The 23,906-nt window shown below is 35.5% G+C and overlaps 1 protein-coding gene across 9 annotated transcripts in view; it reads left to right on the top strand.

The window, feature by feature from the left end:
* LOC108965544 (locomotion-related protein Hikaru genki) overlaps positions 1-14,063 on the top strand; it is a 28,116-nt gene extending 14,053 nt beyond the window's left edge. For 8 of the 9 annotated variants that reach the window (XM_018928046.1, XM_018928045.1, XM_018928044.1 and 5 more), the window contains exons 3-10: positions 4,169-5,368; positions 6,397-6,621; positions 7,316-7,413; positions 8,030-8,104; positions 9,370-9,706; positions 9,851-10,333; positions 11,642-11,824; positions 12,463-14,063. In XM_018928046.1, coding sequence (XP_018783591.1) covers positions 4,169-5,368; positions 6,397-6,621; positions 7,316-7,413; positions 8,030-8,104; positions 9,370-9,706; positions 9,851-10,333; positions 11,642-11,824; positions 12,463-12,674 — 2,813 coding nt within the window. In that variant the 3' untranslated portion in view covers positions 12,675-14,063. The remainder of the gene's footprint in view (positions 1-4,168; positions 5,369-6,396; positions 6,622-7,315; positions 7,414-8,029; positions 8,105-9,369; positions 9,707-9,850; positions 10,334-11,641; positions 11,825-12,462) is intronic. The other variant, XM_018928047.1, reaches the window with a different exon arrangement.
* Positions 14,064-23,906: the final 9,843 nt, after the last annotated feature.

Below are 23,906 nucleotides of genomic sequence, written 5' to 3'. Positions count from 1 at the left end.
GAAGAGAGAAGTGTATGTTGTTGGTAGTGGGAGTATTGGTATATGACTATATCAAAACAAAATGAGGTGAGTCTGCCTAGGTAAATGATATATTATACCAGTTCAATTGCAAGTTTTGAGGTTAAAACGAAAAACTTCAAATTTTAATGGAGGATGTTTATAATTATTCGAAAGAACATGCTTTAGCATTTATTTTTTGAATATTGCCTCTTTCTACTTCTTAGATGGTGGCGTAGGCGTAGGCACCGCTTACGCGATTATAGCCGAGTTAACAAAAGCGCGCCAGACACTACGTGGCGCCAATTGCATATTCCAAGCGAAGTAAGGTCTTTCTCCACCTGGTCCTTCAACAGAGTGGATTCTTCTTTTTCCTCTGCTTCCTCCGGAGGGTACTGCATCGAATACTTTCAAAGCTGTAGTGTTTTCGTCCATTCGGACAACATGAGCTAGCCAGCTAAGCCACTGTCTTTTAATTCGCTGAACTATGTTAATGTCGTTGTATATCTCATTCAGCTCACTGTTCCATCGAATGCAATATTCGCCGTCACCAAGGCGCAAAGGACCATAAAACTTTCGCAGAACTTTTCTCTCTWGCAACGTCGACTTGCTGTCATAGTCCAAGCCTGATATTATTTGCTGACATTATTGGATGTGGTTTTACTGGTATCAATATCATCGGCTTACGCCGTATAAGTTTTGCTTTGATACCAAACTCAGACATCGCAGCATAAAGGCAGCTCCTTTTCGTGCTGTCGAAAGCAGTTTTGAAATCGACGAAGAGGTGGTGTGTGTCGATTCTCTTCTCACGGGTCTTTTTTAAGATTTGGCGCATGGTGAATTCTTGGTCGGTTGTTCATTTGCCAGGTCTAACATCACAGAGATAAGGTCCAATCAGTTTGTTACGATGGGTGGTTGACTGGGCAGAGAACCCTTAAATTCCAATCGTTGGGCATGCTTTCGTCCGACCATATTTTACAAAGAAGCTGATGCATGCTCCTTATCAGTTCTTTGCCGCCATGTTTGAATAGCTTGGCCGGCAATCCACCGGTAACCGCCGTTTTGTTGTTCTTAAGGCGGGTAATTGCTATTCCAACTTCTTCATGGGAGGGCAGTGCTCCATCGTCATCGATTGGGGAATCGGGTTCGTCTTCTCCTGGCGTTGTACTTTCACTGCCTTTAAGCAGACTGGAGTATTGTTCCCTCCATAATTTAAGTATGCTTTAGGCATCGATCACTTTTGGGGGTTTTACAAGAGWATGCTCCGGCTTGAAACCTTGAGTTATCCGCCGCATCTTTTCGTAGAATTMTCGAGCATTATCTCTGTCGGCYAGCTTGTCAAGMTTYTCATACTCACGCATTCCGGCCTCTTTCTTTTTCTGTCTGCAAATRCRTMTYGCTTCCCTCTTCAACTCTYGRTATCTATTCCATCCCGCACGTGTAGTGGTCGATCGTAACGCGCGTGCATCCTCGCTACAGCAAGTAACTAGTGGACCGAACGATTGAAAACATGTCGTGCATCTATCACAATTGATCGATCTGGTTTCGAACATTCTTTGAACACCCTGGCGTTAAAGTCGCCAGACACGGGGCGGGGCGGGGTGGTGTAGCCAGCTTCTGTATATGACCACTGTGGTAAATACCACAAGGACCTACTTGCCTCAGTCCTTGTCCCGTCCATCGCATTTCTTGGACGGCGATGATTTCAGCCTTTATTTTCATGAGGACATCAACCCGCTGGTCAGCGGCACATTCCCAATTAAAGGACTGGATATTCCAGGTACATGCCCTCAAATCATAGTCCTCAAGTGGGTCTCTCATCCGAGGCTGTCCGTTTAGTTTTCATTGGTACTGTTTTTTGAGTGGCGGGTCCTGAATCGCCGAAATCACGAGCTTTAATTTCAGGCATCAAAACTACTTGGACCGATGATTTTACCCTGCTAYAAATCACACAAAACTTGTGTTTTCTGCATGAAATGGCAGCCCTTGGATCATTTCAGGTTGCTCCTCGTCCCGAATGCAGCAATTTTGTTTCTTTGCATACCCACTAAGCCAGAAATGGACCTCATCGCTGAACAAAATTAGCTCGAAAACGTCGGATTTTCTTGAAATGTTTCAAGAATTGATATCGTTTCGAAAATCAAACGGCTTCAATTTTTGCACAAACTATATTTTGCTAAGTCGTTCGTTAGTCTGAGTTGCTGCGAAAGGCGCTGAATTGACTCTCTACGATGTTCGATACTGTCTAGAGAATAAAAATTAACACGTAAGAAAAGGCTAAGTTAGGGTGGAACCGAACATTTTATACTCTTGCAACTTGCAGGAATCAAAGCCAGCGAAATGCCTTACGATGTAAAACGTAAGCCAAAGAAGGGAGTCTAAGCAATTTTATACATACATACACCATTTGTAACTTATACCCTGACCTAAATATATATTTGGCTTAAGATTTGTTAGAAAACCCAAAACCATTATTCTTAGTAATTATACAAAATCAGCCGGAKGTTTGAAAATCCAGGAAATGGTTATATGGGGTTGGTCAAGTTTTTAAGTTAAAATACGTTCTGAAATTTTTATTGAGATGACTCCAATACGGGATATATCCAGATAAAACCACAAGGAAGTTCGAAAATCTGTATATTTGGTATATGGGGCTCAGGGAAGTATTAACCTGACTCCACCCAATTTGGATATAAAGAATTACTACTGCAGGAAAAGGATTATGTCTGAATTTCTATTGCATATCTCACACATTGACCGATATTTTCGAACAAAAGTCAACWATGAGTACTGGCGTTCACATATTCGGTACCTAGGGTCTTGAACAGTTTTGGTTGGATTTGAACAATATTTGCTACAAGGTGGCATACACTAAGGAGCATTATTCGTGCAAAGTTTTATGCCGTTATATTAATTGCTTCTTTCTGACGTTTCTGACCCATTTAGTCACTGATTTTAGTAGTTTTGAACAGTACTGTTATATGGGAAGTGAGCGGGGTTTTCATCCAATTTGATCGAACCGGTTTGAGTTTTTTCAAATTCGTGCTGGGCAAATTTGGTYGATCTAGCTTTAGCGGYTTAGGAGATATGCACATTAAACTCATTAGGAGGCAGGGCCACGAYCAYTTTTCAAAATTTTTTATTCACAGGCGMCYCTTGCTACTGCATTCMCCTGTGCCAARTTACAGTTTWGTATCTTAGTTTAGTCCTTAGTTATGGCACTTTATAGGTTTTCGGTTAATGGTGATTTGTGGGCGTGGCAGKGGTCCGATTTCGRCCATCTATGAACTAGAAACCTATKTACSAAGTATCTYAAGATATCTCAAGCAACAAAACTATAACTGTCTGTAGCAACTGGTTGCAAGAGTATAAAAATTGAGTAAGCTATGAACGTATAGGATATTTGTGTGTCTGATATTTGAAAGAGAAAATTATATATTAGAGTCTGAAACATTCACCCACCTCTGGCTAAAAAATTTCATAATTTTAATACTGATACATACATACACATACTATATATRTATTTTTCATTTAAAAAATAGTGACATAAGTATACACATCTTTAAAACAGAGACAAAATTGTTTTTTTTTCTGTTTCGTCTTTCGTCACCTAAGTGACCTCTTTTTACACATCTTTAGAGATTGCAATGAGGGCATTGCAGCAGAGGTCCTATATGTATATTATAAAGGACATTAGTCCACATTCATTACAAAGTAGTATGCATATATATGTACATGTGTGTGCACATCTGTTTAGTTTGGGAAATAAACTGTTTTATACAAGAAATACAAAACCGTAWTCAAATTTCAGCCCCCTATCCCTTTTTGTAACTTTAATTCAATAGAAACCACTTAACCTAATTTTTCAATTTAACACACTTCATAAACCGTATAAAGAGCAGGGGATTCTTGTTTTAAATGCAGCATAACATTTGCAAGTAGTAGAGGATCTCTAGTGGTTTTACTTTACTCAAAGACAAGTGTTTAAGCGCTTCAACATTGACACTCGAAGCTAATCGTTGGTACTTCGGTTAATTGCACTTTGGTTCTACATTTCAATTAAGTGCCTATGAGAACAATATTATAATACTTTATACATTTTATCGTGTTATTTTATTCTACATGTACAAAGGAGCATTTTAAACTATGATTTCTTTGAACTTTTTTACAGATGCTTCACCGGGTTGTAAGGCGCCTGATATACGCTTTACTGTCATACGACCGGAAACAACCACTGAACAACCGTATGCGAAATTCGAGACAACTCAGATTTATTTGCCAGATGACTTTACAACGTCCGATGCAGAGTTCGTCGAAAGRATTAATATTGATCTGACCGCCCGTCAGCCTGGCGTCAAAGACAATAAGATGAGCGCTATCGTTAATCCCTACCAAGTCGATCTGGATGACCAGCACGGCCTGGCAGGGGTGCACGGTGCTGATGACACACTCGCCGCCATCGATGACGAGGAGGACGAGGCGGAAGACTCCGAAGATGGCACACCCAAACGGAACCAGAATCGGAAATTAAACAAGAAGCGGCGTTCTGGATCAGGACGTCGTCGTCGTATCGAAAACGAAAATGGACAAACACGCGGTCGTGGCAGCCGATACAAGCGTCAGGTGATCCATCATGATCCTGATGCCTCTTCTGATACGGACAAATGGGGCGGTAGTAAATTAGCTGCTGAAGGCGATGTTTACTATGTGCATATTGATGACATATTGGAGTCGGGTACACCCAACGCCGAACTCAGGTTAAAGTTGCATAAATTGAAGCATAAAACGAAAGCAAAGAATTCCACATGCACTGACGTCGGAAACAAAAAGCAGTGCAAGCAAGCTTTAGCGAAGAAGAAAAAGAAAAAGGCAAGCTTCAACAACTTATCGAAGCAGGTAGTAGAGAACAAGCAGATGCAAACCAAAGAACCCAATGCTAAACATCATCGTAGACGAGGTGATAGTCACGAAGAAAAACGAGKTGAACAGCCAATGCTGAATGGAGAGCTAAACCCGAGTTCACGTTATCGACGCGCTGCCTCAGGAGCATTGAAGCAGAAAACTGATATGACAGCGAGTGCTTCAGGCAGCTACAACGATTCGGTAGCGAATGAAAATGCGGCAGAAAATAGCGACTTGGAAACGATAAGAATTGGACGGGACCGTAACAAAACTATCAAAAATATATTTAATAAAATAACTGAAGAGCAGCTGCTGGACGATAGCGATGTGCCGGCGGTGTATGGCAATGAGACGGGCGCAGAGGCGCTGCAGCGCGTCAAACGCAAGTCCGGCAAGACAACCGGCGCATTGAGTCGTCCCAAAGGCGGCGGAGATTCTAGCTCAAAAACGACAAGTCGCAAAGATAAAGGTAAGCCAATTAGTCATGAATCCTCCCACTCTAATCTAAGTGCATTTTGAGATGCATAAATTTTTCATCCCTAGGTCATAATAGACCTGGCATACGAGCAAAATTTATGCGCCTTAAACAACGCTAATGCGCATTGAAATTTTATGGTGACAGACGGCAGACTTGTGCATTTAGACAGCTGATAGTGAACTTTGTTTATTTATAAAAAAAAAGTGAAATGAAAATGAATAACATAAATTATTAATAGAAATTTGGGTATTTTWGGAAAATCAACATAAATTTAAGGAAAAAATTCGTTTATTATTAACTACGTTAAAAGATAATAGAGTGAAATTAAAAGCAGTAATTGATTGTAATTCGGAAAAAGTGTGCGGAAAAGTTAAGAATATTGGAAAAATAGATAGCAACCTGTGCGTTGTCTATTTTCCGCCATCTAAAAATATTAAAATTTCTTTTTGTTAGTATATTTGCACTAATTTAATTAGCAATATAAAACTGCTTACCTCTGATGCTGTAAACGCAAAGGAGGCAGCAGACTTCAAGCGACATCTGTCAAAAAATAGCAAAAATCGGCCATTTTTGAGCAGTGTTGCCTACTCAAATTTGGTAAATTCAGCTAAATGCACGAAATTCTTGTGCATTACAAACGCATGTTAACATGTTTAACATTACATTAATCGTTGATTTTGAAATAAAAGTTAATTGGTTTTGGTATTCATGACCGCTTTTCTGATATAATTAAAGAACGTGGTGATCACTGAGAGAAAGTGGTGAGGATAAGAGCGATTGACTACTTATAGACAAGCGTTCAACGGTAGTGGAGAATTATTATCGTTGCCGACGATTCTATATGTATATACATACATACACTTTCSATTAAAAAATTTTATTGAATTAAAAATTACTCTTACTGCTTACTTTGAAGAAAATATTTCGTTTATTTTCTCATATTGCGAAAAGTTCATAATATTCCAAATCTGTATTACTTTCCACTTTAAAATTTAAATAAATATTGTACTTTTACATAGGAATTTACGATGAAGAAGGAGGTTATTCTCCCGTACATCCCGATGAAACCGATGAAGAAGAGGAGGAGGATGAAGAGGAAGAAATTGACATTCAACAACAATTCACTGAAGTATCTGAAATACGTTTCCCGGGCGAAATTGGACCATTGGGCGATAGAAGATTGTGTAAAATACGGTGCGTCAAAGGAAAATGGGTTGGTCCCTTATGCGCCACTAATGAGGAGGGTAAGTGGTGAAAAGGCCATCAAACCAACATTCACTCACACAGCTACATCAAAGTATCGAAAACATCATGGACATTACCAACTCGAATAACGTTGCAGCAAATACACAAATCATTAAGCAATATAAACATACATACATACTTAGTAATTAACACGTGGGAGCAGAGAACATACATTCATATACAATATACAATAGATATGTTCCAATAATAACACACAATAGAAATATTTATATGCACTTTAAAGAGAATTTAAGGTAAAGAATTCAAAGAAAATAAAAAAAAACAACAACCACATGTATACCCACAAAGATTCTAAACCATATAATATTATATGTGATTAAACAAATATATGTATATGCGTACATATAAGCATAATTGTAGCAAATACAGCATTTAAAAACATACTTACATAAATACATAGAAACATACCTATTTACAACTGGAGTAGATGGAATAAAGCGTTTTATGAGTATACTGGCCATTGCACACATTTTGTTTTAATTTTTCAACGATAAACCTCATGTTCATACATACATACAAAACTCTGATACACATATACTCACTTGGCTCCTACTTTCAATAACACACATACATACATACATATGTATTTTTTATATAAAAGTCTGAAGCAGTTCACTCAATATGTAATTTATTTTGTAAAATTTCTCACAAAATTGTAACCCATTCCTGTAGACGATAATGGAAATGTGAAATTTCAGCCTCTGTACAAGAGTTGCCATGTGAATCGAATTCCGCCGCATTTGCTATTGAGCTATCGAAACATTTCAGTGGTAAGTTGAGAACAATATCCGCAATACACAATGACACAGTGGAAATGAAAGTGTTCTTTGGCACATTTTCAACTTTCGGAATGTTACTTACACATATACATATACAAACACACACACGTTTGACTATTACGCTCATTCGCAACCATTTATGAGGCATTTCAGAAATTTTCTAGAGTTTCGAATGTTTGAAAGTTCAAAAATTTGCAATGAACATATTCACACAAACATATATKTATACTTATTTATTAGAATTTATTCATTGTTAAAAGCTTTTCAGCGAAAATTTCTTGGTATACTCTACGTCAACTTGATTAATTAAGCACAGTGGGAAATCATAACATTTTTGGATAATTTTAAAATCTCTAGAAACTATTTTGCCTATATGTATTTGCACTCACCGCATATATGAACTTTTTATCCACACCATATCTTTATCACTCGCTAGTTCTTCTATATATATGTATATAAATGTTGATTCATCGTATGTACTTTTGTTATTTCTAATAAGCACGCTCCGATTTTATCTCACCCATTATGAGTACGTTCTTGCGTTACCTTGCGTATTGAGCGCAAACCAAAATTTCCTTTTCGTCTTATTTAATTTTCTTTCTTGCAGACCCCGATACCGTCCATAAGAGGGTCGCGTCGCAATCGAACTTCCAAATCGACTTTTATTTCCAATACACAAATTGTGAGTTTTAACGTCTTAAAACATTTCGAGTGAATCGTTGCAAAGCGCCTATTCTACACTCGCATCTTCCGCATGCTTCCCGCTACTCAAAGGCTCAATGGCCGTACATGGCAGCGAGTCACGTATGCTCATGAGTCTTGCGTGACCACTGTGTGTGTACGAGTTGAGCTTGGAAAAGGCTGTTAAGCATTAATGAGCACACTTGTAGTGAAATGAAAGTACTTTAAGTAGATTCCCTGCAATGGGAGGGTACAAAGTAGATGATGCTTGCATTTGGTAATGAATAATACTATTGGTTTAGCTTTGCTTTTGGACGACTTTTTTGATAGCTGAGTAACTATTTTTACATTCACAAAGCACTTCATCTCACTTAACATTTTTCAAGGTCGCCGCTGAAATAAATAGACCTGCGCCCTCAGACACCCAAGAATTCAACATCGTGCCGAGGTGCTTAGGGCTCTCTTTATTGACTTATAATATAAGTTTACACTTGTACGAAAGTTCGCACTATATATTTTACTTTTCTTTAATTATATAACTTTTTTGATAGTAATTATTAGTGGTTGACATAATTTGAGTTACCTAATGCAAAGTCCAATCGTCCGTATATGCAAAAAAGACCGTAATCTATAATTATCGCCGAATAAACGATGAAAACTTTTGGGGGAAAAACAATAAATTCAGGGAGTATTTTTTATGCCGACTTCGAAGCGAACTTACCCACATTACTTTAATCTGTCTCTTATACACATCTAGATGTGTATAAGAGACAGAAATTCAGGGAGTATTTTTTATGCCGACTTCGAAGCGAACTTACCCACATTACTTTAATTTTTAAAAATAAACTTCCATATGGATAATCAGGTACATACTTAATCATAACTAATAACTTATAGGAGAAAATATATTTATGTCAACCACTGATTTTTACTGAAAATTTAGATGTCCAAAATTTTGACAACAGAATAAAGCACCAAACACTGACACAAGTATGTATGCTTTTCTGTCACATAAACACCTGAAACACTGTCTTRTAAGCCATCTTGTATGGCTGTCGTTTGTAATCTGCATCTTGGCTTGTGTTTTTGCTCATCTCTATATCTTTTTTCTCTCTATCTGTCTGCGCCTGTTACTATTTGTGCTATATTCTTCAACTTTATAAAATGAATGATAAAACGACAACATTTCTACTACATACTTCTAATGATAAACCCTGTATATTATAAAAACAAAATGCAATTTGTCAAATCGTTCGCCACTCTCAGAATGTTGGCTGGGACTTGCCACATGGACACTCATTACAGGCTCGCTGTAAAGATCTAGGCATGTATAAGCTTCTTGGCGAATCTCGAGTGCTTTGCTCAAACGGGCTATGGGCACCGCGTATGCCCTCCTGTGTGCCCACGACATTACTTACCAATTTCTCCGATGACAGCGCGCCCTCCATTCGCATTAAGGTTTTCAATGGTTCGGGTGCATTTGAGCCATCCGGCGTACTGGCGGTACTGCCACAGAGTTCGATCTTACTAGATTGTATGTATCCACGGATACGTGGCATCCCCGATTGGACATGGACAAGTTGGTACAGGCAGTATATAACAGGTAAGTAAAAATTTATAGGTATATGTGTACAGAATATCAAACGTTTAACTCTTTTTAGGAACTTCATTGAGCTATTCTAGAAACTTTAGTTTTTTTTTATTGTTTTTCTAATATTATATTTGACGAACTTTGTCCTTTTTTTAGGCTGGTCTCACGAAGACAAAAATTTAAGATATCGCTTGACAATTAAGGACATACAAAACACTGATTCGGGCACATTTACCTGCACGTCACCACGGGGTTTAACCAATAGCATTGCAATTGTTGTGACCACCTCGACATGTCCGCAGCTACCAGAACCGGTGTCGCCGCTCACGCTACGCTTGGAGGGTAATAAGCTCGGACAGCGCGCCATGTATCGCTGCCCTCCAGGTTATCGCATAGATGGTGTTGCGAATGCAACGTGCTTAGCCTCGGGTAATTGGTCATCGCCGCCGCCCACTTGTCAGGCTGTGCAGTGTCCCCGTTTGGCGTTGGACGATCCACATTTGAGTTTGATCGAGCTAAATACGTCGGCGTGGGGGCGGGCGATGTTCAAATGCCAATGGGGCTTCAAGCTGACCGGCCCGCCGAGACTGGACTGTGAGCCGACGGGCGTGTGGAGTGGCCCAGTACCGCGTTGTAAAGGTGAGTAATTGTCACAAAGTGTTTAAAAACCTTTGACTTGTCAAAGACGAAGGTGAATTTTTTGAAATCTATATATTTTGCAAAATTTAATTTAGCTTTTATTTATTCCACTAAAGAAGCGACGAGTACCAAGCGTGTAAGCATACACATTCAATATATAGCATGTAGTATTGAGGGCCTTAGGTAGTTAAGTCAGCTATAAAGTACACAGTCTTTACCTTAAGTTAGTCTGCGTAAATTGTACTGCACTGTGAGTTCCGAGAAATGGAACAAACAAGTTTGATGTCTAAAGACAACCTTCTTTAGAGGAACCTTTAATTTATCATTTAATCAGAAATAGTCTGGTGCTCTTTTTTTTTTTAGAATACTATTATAGAAACATTTAAAAAAATTTTGTTTGGTCAATTTTTAGCCATCTTGGACGTTCTCGCTTTGATTTATTACCATTTGATATATTACCAGTTTATAAAGTATAGAATCACCTTTGAGCATAATGTGTCGATAAATAAAAAAAAAAATGGGGGGAACTAAACAAACCTCTGGGTAATTAGTGACTTAAGTCCAACATTTAGTTGAATGTAACCAAAAAGTATTTGAAATGGGTTTTTAATGAAACTCGTATTTATCAATCTATATTTTTATGTAATTTATAAATGTCCGGTAGAGTAAAGTTTTTAAGTAAGAAGGGTTATTTGAAAAGGCCACAGATATCAATTTATTGGCAAAGAAACACAAACGCGCAGCGACATTGATTCCTGCCTACACGTCAAAGGAACCAACTAAAAAAAGAAGAACCACTGGCGAGTAGGGACTGCTGTTGGCGTTGTCAGCATCATGCAAAGTACGAGAATAATTGAATTCTTTATTGACAACWCAAACAGGCAACGCGAGCGGTGGATGCTGTTCAACAAGAAATGACTAGCGTCAACGTCAGCAGTGTTGAAAGTTGGAAGGCGACAAAACCCATTTTACTCGTACCATATTTTCACTTTACTTAACGCGGCCAAGAGCTTAATGTTTTCCATTTGTGATTACCCTTTTTGTTATTGTTATTTTTAGTTGTTTTTTAGTTCTGCTGTAGACATGTATTTTTTTATTGCAGTATAGTTGTAAGCCACATTTCCCTCATTGTTTTGATGCGTTTTTGTGGGTTTTTTTTTTTTGTTCAAATTGCAACATACATGTTTCACTGCATCATCGCCATCTGCTCTCTTTCTTCTCGCTTTGCTCTATCTTGCACTCGTCAACCCCATCATCTACCCCATCAAAATGAAAAATCACGCGCATGAAAAATTTATAATGAAACAGCCATCCAATGTTCGACGCCGGTGGCGCCGCTAAATGGGCGCATAGGCGGCACAAATCTCAACCAGCGCCGTTTGACTGTGGGCGCTTTGGTCACATTCAGTTGCAATGAGGGACACATGCTGGTCGGCGAGCCGAGCATCATTTGCACCGAAACTGGACTCTGGTCACATCCGCCACCATTTTGTAAGTAATACCGCTAGCAGTAAAACAATATCCAAAAGAATCAAACCAAAAATAATGGTGTTAAATTGAAAATGTAGAAGAGACGCGAATCTGTTCACACTCACTCAATACTCACACGCATACACAAACACGCACACACACATAGACCTATGTATGCAATCGTTAACCCTAAAGTACACATGCAAAGCTTAGTGGCGTTGTGTGTGCGTGTGTGTGTATGTGTTCAAAATAATTGGCAGAAAAAAGGCAAAACATAAGAATTACGAACAGGCGAAAAGGAAGTTCAATATAAGCAGAGTTGGGCGGTTCAAAGGAAAATTGGCCAATCAATATTCGAATTCGCTATTTCTCTTCAAAAACTTTAAACACCAAACAGCTGACAATTCAACCATCAACTAATGAACCATAATAAAAAGCCGATTACTCGTCCATATGTTTGTACTCAAATAAGTGCGTGTGTAACTATACGAATTTGCATATGTACATACAAACATATGTGTGTTCTTAAGTTAGCCCAGTATGAATATACCTGATCAGATTCATTTACGCATCAACTTCATTCTCATTGCTTTGTACAAATCTGTGTATCTTTTTCTGCTCTTGCTCTCCCGCCGTCATCTACTCCATCGATTGTGCAGGCAAATCGCAATGCCCCTATCCCGGCGATCCACCAAATGGTTTAATAGCGCCGCTCAAATTCAACTACGATTCCGGCGATTACCTGAGCGTCCAATGTCGGCCCGGTTTCGTGCAGTACAGCGAGAATGGTCCGCCAGAGCGTCCAAAATGTCAACCGGATGGAAATTGGTCCGGACCGGTTCCCAAGTGCCGCAGCTATGAGGAAGTGTAGCTAATCAAAATAGCGGACATGATGATGCCGGAATCATCTGACGAGTCCACACAACTCCACCACCCACACGAAAACAGCATGCTTCGTTATTAGCAACACAAGCAAGAGCTTCATGTAGAGGTACAGGGCAGAGACATAACACCAAACAAATAAATACGTACATATGTATGTATATGTATGACCATAATAACAGCGCACCAGGAATAAATATGCGGACAAATTTATGGCGACCCAAACAGCAGCACATACACGCACACACATCGTATTATGTATAGAATAGTGTAACTTAGGGTAAATGGTTGGGACATATACGATGCACACACACACTACATGCATGGTACATTACGGCTATGCAAATATCCACAAATAAGTATTTGAAAATCTCGAAACTACTCTGCAGGAAATATAGTACCAACTGTTAATTTTTTTTAAGGCGCTCTTCTTTATATTACATGTTCATGGTATGTAAGATTATACAAGTCCGATCTTAGTAAGCTTACTAATTCCATTAACATAACCGGTTTCCACGAAAACAAAAAAAAAAAAACAACAAATAAATATTGATTAAATAAATAGGATCTGAAATTTGATTTGTTTTGTATCTGAAAATAGCTGAGCCAAAATTTTTGAATTATTTAACAACATCGTAACACAACTAAATCCAAATCCGAATTTCGTTTCTTTGCAATAACTGCTTTTCAAAACGTTGCAACTGCGTTGATATTTGTTTAATTGTTTGTTTGTAAGCAGTGTTACAATACCCATTGATCCATTGATGAAAACAGTTAACCAAAATATATGTTTAACATATAGCAATAATACAAAAATTGATTTATTCCATTGTTTTATTAGTCACAAGTACTCATTATCCTATTTCATGTTCCTGGTAGGAATAGAGGAAAATACGATTTTATAAGATCGCATCATCTATCTGACATATTTATAAACTCGAATTTCATGTGAGATTTTGAGATCCAATTATGAACTCAATCGGTTGTTAAATATTGAAGCACAGCACCACTTTTCGGACATAATTTAGTTCTGAATAGCCCAAGTTTGATTCATTGAATTAAAAAAACGTTTTGCAATTTTAATATTTAATAATAGATTGGAATTTATTGGCAACACAAATTTCGAATTAAAATGTTTTTATACAATTATTATCACCGGAAATTAAAAAAAAATAACATACAATTTTTAATTTCCTGCAGGGTACAAATACTTTCCGAAATCTGTAAAAGTTTATATTTATTACAGTTGGTTTGTTTTACAACAATTATGCATAGAGTTATGAATTGTAAGATTATTTGTTGTGTACTGACCATACAAAAAAAAAACAAATTTATAATACTTCAGTGAGCGGATTTATGCAATTCAAAAAAAAAAAAATCAAATCTTAAAATGTATCTGTGTATTTGTAGAAAACTGAGCGTTTTGGGCAGAGTAATATACTTTGGGGAAAATGTTAATTCTTACAAAGAAACAGTTTACTGCTCCAGTGTATTAAAGAGGATAATATTTATTAGGATAAGCGTTGTTAAATTTAAATTAAAAGATACTAAAAACTTATAAAACGGATAATTGCTGATATATTTACAACATTTTAAATCGTATAATAACAGAAAAAGAAAATTTATATGTACAAGTATATTGATTTGGAATATATCTAATGTCACAGTTGTGATGTGCGGACAGCATTAACAGGCCACAAGACGGATAGTGCATATAGGATTATGTCCCTTATATTGTATAATAAGATTAAATTGCAACCCAAACTTCCAACTAATGAAATTCCTATCAAACGAAGAGAAAACGGAAACTTTAAAGCTCTAATGAATTTGTGGGATTAAATGAATATTTTTCAATTTATGAAATCATAGTTATGTATGCATGCCTCAGTGACGATGAACCTAACTGTATGGTAAACTCTCGATTTACTGAAACTTGAAATGAATTCAAACCCAAATGAAATTGCAAACTTTCACTTCGAAATTAATTAATTTGCTGTTTCTCGAAAATATAAGCAATAATGCTCTAATAAATAAAAGCATTATTGCAATAAGCCTCCTAAATGCATACAAATAAAAATACCATTCGTATATACAAATATACTTACATATATATGCCCATAAATAAGTAACGAAAGTCCACATGTTGCTTATGAGTGCTGTAAGTAGAACACATATGTACTCGTATTTCAGCTTATTGAATTTAAAACTGCACAACTTAGTATATTTTCTTTTCTCTCAAATATTAAAATATTCTATAAATAAATACCTACTTATGTACACATATACGTATACATGTATATTACAGTTAAATTGTCCAAATAAAATCAAAACCAATTGTATTGTATAATATATTTAAGCTTATTTATGTATGTAAGTGAGTATTAGTGAAATTTAAGCGAAAACGGCGAAGAATCGTAAAAGTGATCATTTAAAGGCAAAATATTTAAAAATGTAATAACAATGTATTGTAATAGAAAGACAAAATGAATTATAGCGAGACGAATGTATATTGAAAATAAAGTGCATATCTAAGGACAGTGAAAGGAGAATTCTGAACGAATTTCATTTTGCCATGTGAAAGAAACCCGAAAGAATGGGTAAGTATCGTGAAATAAAAGGAAGCGTACTTTTCTGTATGTAGGTTGTCGAAAGGTAAACAAATAGTTATGTACACTCCGTTTTGTTTCTGTGATGTGGTTGCGACATCCAAAAAACTGCAACCATTTGCTCGGAAGGGCTTCGAGTGCGAACAAATTTTGTTGGATAAATACCAATACAGTCAACTGATGGTTTCTCTTGGGTTCATGATTTTGAAGACGTGTTTCGAAGCACCGCTACTGGGTTTTTTTAAAATTTCTCTCAACCAATCGACACGAGTATTTTCTTGAGCGATTGACAAATTGTATGGGATCCAAGGGGAAACATTTTTTTAATAGGCAAATAGCCATGCTATATGAATTTGATGCACACTAATGCCTATAGTTGTCTCTCGCACTGCATCAAGAGTTTCCGTAATTACCATTGAATTTAGAYGACACTCACGAATTTCGTCTATTATTTACAATCTCTATCGAATTCACCATATCATGGATAAACACTGATCCTTGATGGAGCATCGTTGTCAAAGTTGTATTCGGTTATTTTATTTTTTTTTTTATTTAAAAATCTAAGTAAGTTAGGTGCGATCGGCTTTCCGTTTTGCTAGGCTGCACCAAAACATACCATGTGCCACATTTTTGATTCTGTTTATATTTTTAACAGCTAGTGCTTCTTACTCCGTAGGATAATAATTGTATTATTATTTTTCATTTAATAAATAAATAAATAAAAATATTTTTAATTAATATTTTTTGATAAGTTACTGCTTGAGCTATTGTGGTATAACATTTTCCATGTTTTTATAATGAGAATAATATTTTATTAATTAAAGACTTTAATGTTGCCTATACGTTTTATTATAATTTATTTTTTATTTAAGTTTGACTCTCATTTCATCCAGAAAATGCAGGACGTGAATGTGTATTACAATTTAATAAATCGTTTCCTTAATACCACAAGTTTAGTGGGGAAAATTTCTAACAAGCACGCAACCCAGAGAAGGTCAAACCACGTTTTTCTTCAACTTTTTACAAACAGCTATACATGTAAGTATTACTTATTACTAGTAGGAATTCAAAGAAAATAAACAACTAACTACCAGATATGCATACATACTGTTTCAGCCTGTGTATTTACTTATAAAAGTGAACAAGGCTATTTTAGCGCGACTGTGAAGTTAAGCGCATTAAATTAGAGCCACTCAACCTAGTTTACATTACCAATGACCCTGCCCCACTATGGCAGCGGCGCTATGAAGATAAGCAAAATGTCGTGCCCAAAGGTTTGAGGTCTCAATTGCTGGTAAGCAAACCCATTTGTATTGCATTAAATATGCGTGCCACGTGCATGTCCTTATATTGTTGGACGCTTAACGGCGATGGCGGTCAGCTAATTAGTGGCCTCACTCATCTAAAGTGTGTGGTCAATAAAGCATATGGATACTATACGAACTAGATAATTGGGAATGATTAAATTGGTTAAGCTACACAAGTTTTTAATATTTATTACATTTTTTTTTTGAAATTAATTACAATTAATCGAATTTTAGAAAAACTCATAATTTTTGTTAATAGTTCATTACAGAAGAACAATATTTTGGTGAAAATATTTTCAAGTTTAAACTGCATCGAAAAATTTCTTAGTTTGCTTACGATAAATGGAACCGAATTTACATAAATGCCTTTTGTGCATTTAGTTCCCTACATAATAAAAATAAAACAAATTATAGAAATCACTGTTTGCTAATGATTTGCGATTTGCCTGAGGACGAATATGTCCGCAAAATATGGTGCGGGTATATGACAAATTAAATATATTATATATTGCACATGTATCATATTTATATGTAGTATTTAATTTATCAGTGGACGATAACACGCTTACAAATGTTTTCACTACATGTCATATTCTCATATACCCAAAAATTTTCAGATTGGTTGRGTGGTAAATTATCGCAATTTTGGTCTTTCTATTCCCTAGCGGCATATCCTATCAAATTCTTACATGCCAAATTAAAATTAATAAATTTACATTTTCCCTTAAGAAATAATTATTTCTTTATTTCCATTTTTGATGAGAGTATTAGACAGATTTCGCCAATATGATCATATTATTCTATGAATATAATAAAAGGTTCATAGTAGCTACAAATCATCTTTTGACTTATTATGGAGACAATTTTGCGGAACAAATTAAATGAGGTAATAATGCTTATAGGTATGTATGTATTTGAATATATGTATTTTAAGTAATGGTAAGTTAAATCTATGACAATGGTGATTGTAATTACAAAACTTTCATAAATTATTTCTACCTCTTTTACTTTGGATTTAATTTCACCAATGCTAAACATCAAAACTAATTTATTTTTGATATCACATTTATATGTAGTATATACCACGAAATGTAGTATAGAGTGTCCATTAAATTCCAAATTAATTGTATTTTTACTAGCGGCACCTGAAGTTTCAGAATTGTCCTAAAAATAAGAACACGAAAAAACAAGCTAACCGTGCCTAAATCATATTAATTTTCCTGTGTACATAAAATAGGAAACAAGTAAGCCGATATTCGGCAGTAAATAATACTATAGTACAAAACTTTTCGCTCTGAAAAAAGGTTTGAGGGATTTTGGTCATAATAACATTCCTTTCCAGTTATATACAGTTAAAGTTATACTTCAAAAGACTTAGGCATTCATACAAGTATAAGCGATTTATACATTGTTGCTATATGAATCTAGTATATTTGATGCATAACTTAAACTTCGAATAATTTTTAAACGAAGGATTAAATGATGTATATAGAGAGGAAAATTTTCAATTAAAATATCAATTCCTCAAAGTTTTAGATTTATTTACTTTGGAAATAAAAAATATATTGCGAAAGGCCAAAACATCCCATATAAAATATTTGGTAAAAGTAATAACACCCCAATACTACAAGTACATGCATATGTATATACACCAGACAAAGCTATGTCTGAGGTACGTATATATGTATATAAAGTTGAATAAAATAAATAGCTTTCAACAGCGTTTTATTGAGAAACTTTCCGGTGATGGCGTGGTCGTAAGTAGGTGTTGCGATATTTGAAACAACCTAAGAAAATTTCCAAACAACAAATTAAGAACTAAAGCGAATTGTTTTCGGTTGGCTTGTTGAACACTAAAGCAGTATGAACTTTCACCCATTTTCCGCTGTCAGAGTAATTTTCTCATCTAAGTAGCAGCCACAATTTTCCGAAATTATTTTGTATACATGGTATTTGTGAGTACATATAAAAATGAATCGACCCTCAATGGCCGAAAGTTTGACCGGCGAAATTTCGAAAACTATTTGCACTTCCGCCATTCGAACTTATTGCAAGCATTCCCAGCGAACATTTCTATATATTCCATGCATTCATACCTGCATTCAAATAAACATCCGCATTCGATTAAAATAAAAAAAAAACAGACAATGTCAATTTACTTGTATATACTATAAGTGCATACATACTTAGGAGTATACATAAGTATTTCCTTAAGGACACCACAAAATTCGTACCAGTCTGCAAAGAGCACATTATGAATTTCAAATAAAACCTATCCTATTGGATGCCAGTTAGTACTTCCTATGGCACCACATTAAAAATACAAATATGTTGCTTGAACTGTTGAACTATTCTAGTGCATCAGAACTGAACTGGTAAATTTGCACTCAGGGCGCTTTTACAAGTTACATATATCGAAATACCAATGTATGACTTTCGATTCGATTATGAATATTTATGAATTATAATATAAACAAGTAAGGAAGGGCTAAGTTCGGGTGTCACCGAACATTTTATACTCTCGCATCAAATACCGTATTTGTGTAAAGTTTTATTCCGTTATCGTCATTGGTTCCTAATGTATATATCATACAGCGAAGGCATCAGATGGAATTCAAAATAGCGTTATATTGGAAGAAGAGGTGGTTGTGAACCGATTTAACYCATATTTCGTACATTTCATCAGGGCGTTAAGAAACTATTATATACCGAATTTCATTGAAATCGGTTGAGTAGTTCCTGCGATATAGTTTTTGGTCCATAAGTGGGCGACGCCACGCCCATTTTCAATTTTTAAAGAAAGCCCGGGTGCAGCTTCTTTCTGATATTTCTTCCGTAAAATTTAGTGTCTCTGACGTTTTTTGTTAGTCGGTTAACGCACTTTTAGTGATTTTCAACATAACCTTTGTATGGGAAGTGGGCGTGGTAATTAACCGATTTCTTTCATTTTTGAACTGTATATGGAAATGCCTGAATGAARCAACTCTGTAGAGTTTGGTTGACATAGCTGTAGCAGTTTCCGAGATATGTACAAAAAACTTAGTAGGGGGCGGAGCCACGCCCACTTTTCCAAAAAAATTACGTCCAAATATGCGATCCTTTGTGCCAATTTCACTTTAATATCTTTATTTATGGCTTAGTTATGACACTTTATAGGTTTTCGGTTTTCGTCAAACTCTACAGAGTTGTTTCATTCAGGCATTTCCATATACAGTTCTTTTCCACCTAATCTTTTTAATAGTACATGAAAATTATTTATTTATTCATTCAGTTCTTAACTGCGATAAAAAATGCTCGATATCACAACGAGATCCTTTATGTTTCTACCATTACTGCAAAGATACATGTTTCCGGTCCAATCGAGAGCAATAAGTAGATTTTGACTTCGTGATGCAGATGCAGAATTCATGGTGTTATTACTTTTTCTTTTCTTGGATGTCTAATATCCACCTCTAGAACCGGTTCTGCTGGGTATTCCCAACAAATACATACATATGTATGTACATATGTACATTGACATAAAAAGATCTAACCGCGTGTGCGTGTATGATATTCGTAATGCTGTGATAAAGCGCTGCGCTAAATGTCGCTTTGGTTTTGGTTTAGCATTCAGCCATTTTGCGCCGAAGGAAAACTTTAATGCCAACTCATTGTCAGAGCATTCTAAACTGAAAAGTGCACAAAAATCCACTTCTAATCGCAGAAACGTAATGAYTAGACAAAGCCCTTTTACGTTCTTCTACCAAAGTTCACAAAATGCATATACATACATACATATGTTATCTTTACATACACACATACATATTAATTAATAAAGGGCTCTGTAACATATATACACATATAACAATGTATATATGGGACACCGCACTACATATACTAGTTACAATAAGTCTCATTACATTTTCTGAAAWTTACCTTATTGTATGAATAGCCTAAAGAAAGCTCGAAATCAAAGTATATGATTTATTTATTACGTAGCAGCACCTGTTAACAGAGAAAAAGCTCTGAGTTGTTAAGACTGAAATGACACTAGTTTATAGTCATTTCGTTGTTTCTTGCTAAAATCATAAAATTTGACAGAATTCAAACAAAAAACATTAAAGGAACGCAGAAAATCTGCCATGATGTGGGTTTTTAACTTAACTCAAAGATTCAAAAAATAAGTGATTATAGATAGAATAATAAGATGTYTAAGCGAGTGTTTTTATAGTACAACGACGCAAAACAAAGAGCGAGCGAAGTTATAAGTGATAATATTTAGTTAGATCGTATATGAAAATAAACATATTTATTCTAGAAAGAGCTAATAAAAGTTAAAAGTTATACATTATTTCCAGTGAATTTTAGATTTATTGAATACAATTACGTTATAATACATGTTAAAATCTGTATCAAAAATTAAATTATAGAGTCCAGTTACACATCTCTTAAATCAAGTACAAAATTATATAGTTTCCCCTAAAATTCTACTCTGGATTAAAAAAATATTTACGGCTAATTTAACTTAAATATTTTACCATTTTAATGAGTATGTATGTAATTAGTTTGTCTTTACCTCTGATGTCTCTTAGAATATCGCCCTATTCGCCCACTCAATGGATTAGATAAAATATACCATACCACTGCACCATTTTTTGATAGGGTATGATATGGTGCCGTTAACTCTTTAGTATATACAACCAAAATACCATTTAAGCACTGGTTCTTCTACTTTAATTTTTAATCCTGAAGGGGGATTGAATTGCGATATTTTTCTCTTTATTGTAAAAGGACAGATTTCTGATTTCTCTAGATTAATAGTGAGTAAGTCTCTTTCTAGCAATTTCACGTAGATATCAAAGTCCGAGACACAACACTGAGATTCTTTCGTCAACAAAGTACACTTATATAACATTTGATTTTATCGAAAATAGTCAGTCGGTTAACTAGTTGTATTTGTACTTCATATCACTTCTTCATACATAAACCACTTCTACATATACATACATTTACAAAATAGTAACAAATCACCTGACATTAAATAAATTGAAATCCTGAAAAAGTAATAAATCAATTTGATTAAAATAAATTGCATAAAACAAACAAGCGGATTTTAGCTGTACTATTGTATATGTATATACATTTCTTTGTATGTATGTACATATATGTAGAAGAGCACTTTCATGTAATTTATCGTGTATGCAATATGTGCTAAGAAATATGGAGAACCGACGGAAACGAAGTCTAAATAAAGCGTGCAGAAGCAAAGAAGGAAATAATTTATTTACTTGGTCAACAGTTGATTGTGAAAATTGAAATAAATTAAATGTGAGCCAAAGTAAATTCGAGCTTAAAGAGCTCAGGAAGCCAATCGTTGCATCAATCGCTGATGAACGGTATACATATAAAGGGTGGGAGCAATGTGTTTATTTATTTAGCAAGTATTACATACTTTTGTACTCTACCAATACTTTTGTATTGGTGCTTATAGTATTACAATTTTGTTTCTCCAGTTGAAATCGGTAGTTTTTTTAATCAAATTATATATAACAAAGATATTGAATCTATAATCAGTGAAGGAAAGGGGATAGAAATCATTGGCAATTCCTCCGGAACCCTGACTTATCAGAAAACCCTGTTCTCTGCAACAATGTTTTGCGGACTCAAAAATGCTGTTGTTTCAGTCAATATGTGAGAGTTTGCATTGTCGTGGTGAAGAGTGATCAATCTACGTTGGTTGTCCTGATTTCTTAAAAGACAATTGACCAACAGTCGATTGTACTATATATTACTCAGAATTTTCTGTTTCGCTTTGTTCTAGTCGTATGATTGCGATATATCCATTTGTTCCAAAAAACAAGCAACCGTATGCTTGGAAGTGCGTTTGTTGGATTCGGCTCATCTTGAAACATCCGTACAGTCGACTGCTACTTATATTCGGGTTAATACGCCTAAATCAACAATTCATCACCTGTCACGATTTCATAACATGTTTCGAAGCACCACTATCGTATTTTGTTAACATTACTCTAGACACGAGATGTATATTTAAAGTTACTATATGCAATACAAATAGGGCTCATATGCCAAATCATTCTATTTTAGCCAATACTGCGTACAGTTGACATGCCACAGGCTAATAAAATGCTCCCTGGGTTTCATTAAGTTACCTAATATACAATCACCAATCATATAGAGTAAGGTCAGCTGGAAAATCGCGAATTTAGTTTTGGTGTGTGTTGGTCTGTGAGATAACGGCCGGAAGAACAGAGAGTCACCTGATATAACTCCTTATTCATTTCGATTAGTTTTAGCCTACCATTAGATTCGCTAAACGATTGTACCTTGATAGAGAGTATAACAATGGGTTGATCCTCTTGTTGTTTGCTTCAAAAGTTATGAACTCCAGTTAAATGGAGAGCATCTTTATAATAACTGCTTTATTTCTAATGAATAGGTTTCGTTATGACTCTGTGATCTCACGATGATCCAATAAACATTTATTCAGTCCTCTGATAGGCCTTTGAAAAATTAACAAATATTATTACATAGCTGTAACTTTTTCAAGCAAACTGACGTAATATTGTACTAAACTATATCTGATAAAGAGTGGTTGACTTTACAAACCAAAATATTATTGATTTACTATATATGCACATATGCAATATTTCAAATATAGATATTTTATCTATTTACTTTCATTGCAAAACTCATTGAAGATAACTTTTCAACTCAATAACTCAAAGTTAAAATGTACTGTGTATTTTATATGTATATATAAATATTCAAAAGCTCATTTGCACTAGTTAGATTCTTCAAATTTTTAAAATTACTCTACATAGTATAAAGAAATAGCATGGAGCAGACAGTGAGAAATGCTTTGCAGGATGGGCTGTCATAAATGGTCCAATGAAAACTTGGAGGACAACTGTCCGCTCGTTGTGGGCTGCCAGTAGCTTGCTATATACAAATGCGTCTTGAGTCAAGTGCCCAGCAGAATTAGCATTCAAATGCGATGCTAATTAGGACCAACTGAAAAGATGGGCTGCATATGTACTACATATTATCACTCATAACGCGGTCGAAGTGCTGCAAGCAGAAGACTAATTAATTTCATGACTTGAAAATAAACATAATTGSGTTTGTTCATCAAGGTACGGCTAATGTTATTACATCAGGAAGATAGTAGAGGTTTCGCTTTCGCATACACCCTTGCTTTAAGTCTCCTCCAGGTTCTATTATTACTGTAGTGATTCTTTATAATATGCAACATTCCACGATTTCTGAAAACTCCATAATGAGCTCGACACTGCCCATTGTAAAATTAAA

This window comes from Bactrocera latifrons, unplaced genomic scaffold, assembly GCF_001853355.1.
Source record: "Bactrocera latifrons isolate USDA-ARS-PBARC rearing strain unplaced genomic scaffold, ASM185335v1 scaffold_141, whole genome shotgun sequence".
Lineage (NCBI taxonomy): Eukaryota > Metazoa > Arthropoda > Insecta > Diptera > Tephritidae > Bactrocera > Bactrocera latifrons.
The sequence above is the reverse complement of the archived record's forward strand: the minus strand, read 5'-3'. Positions and strand labels throughout refer to the sequence as shown.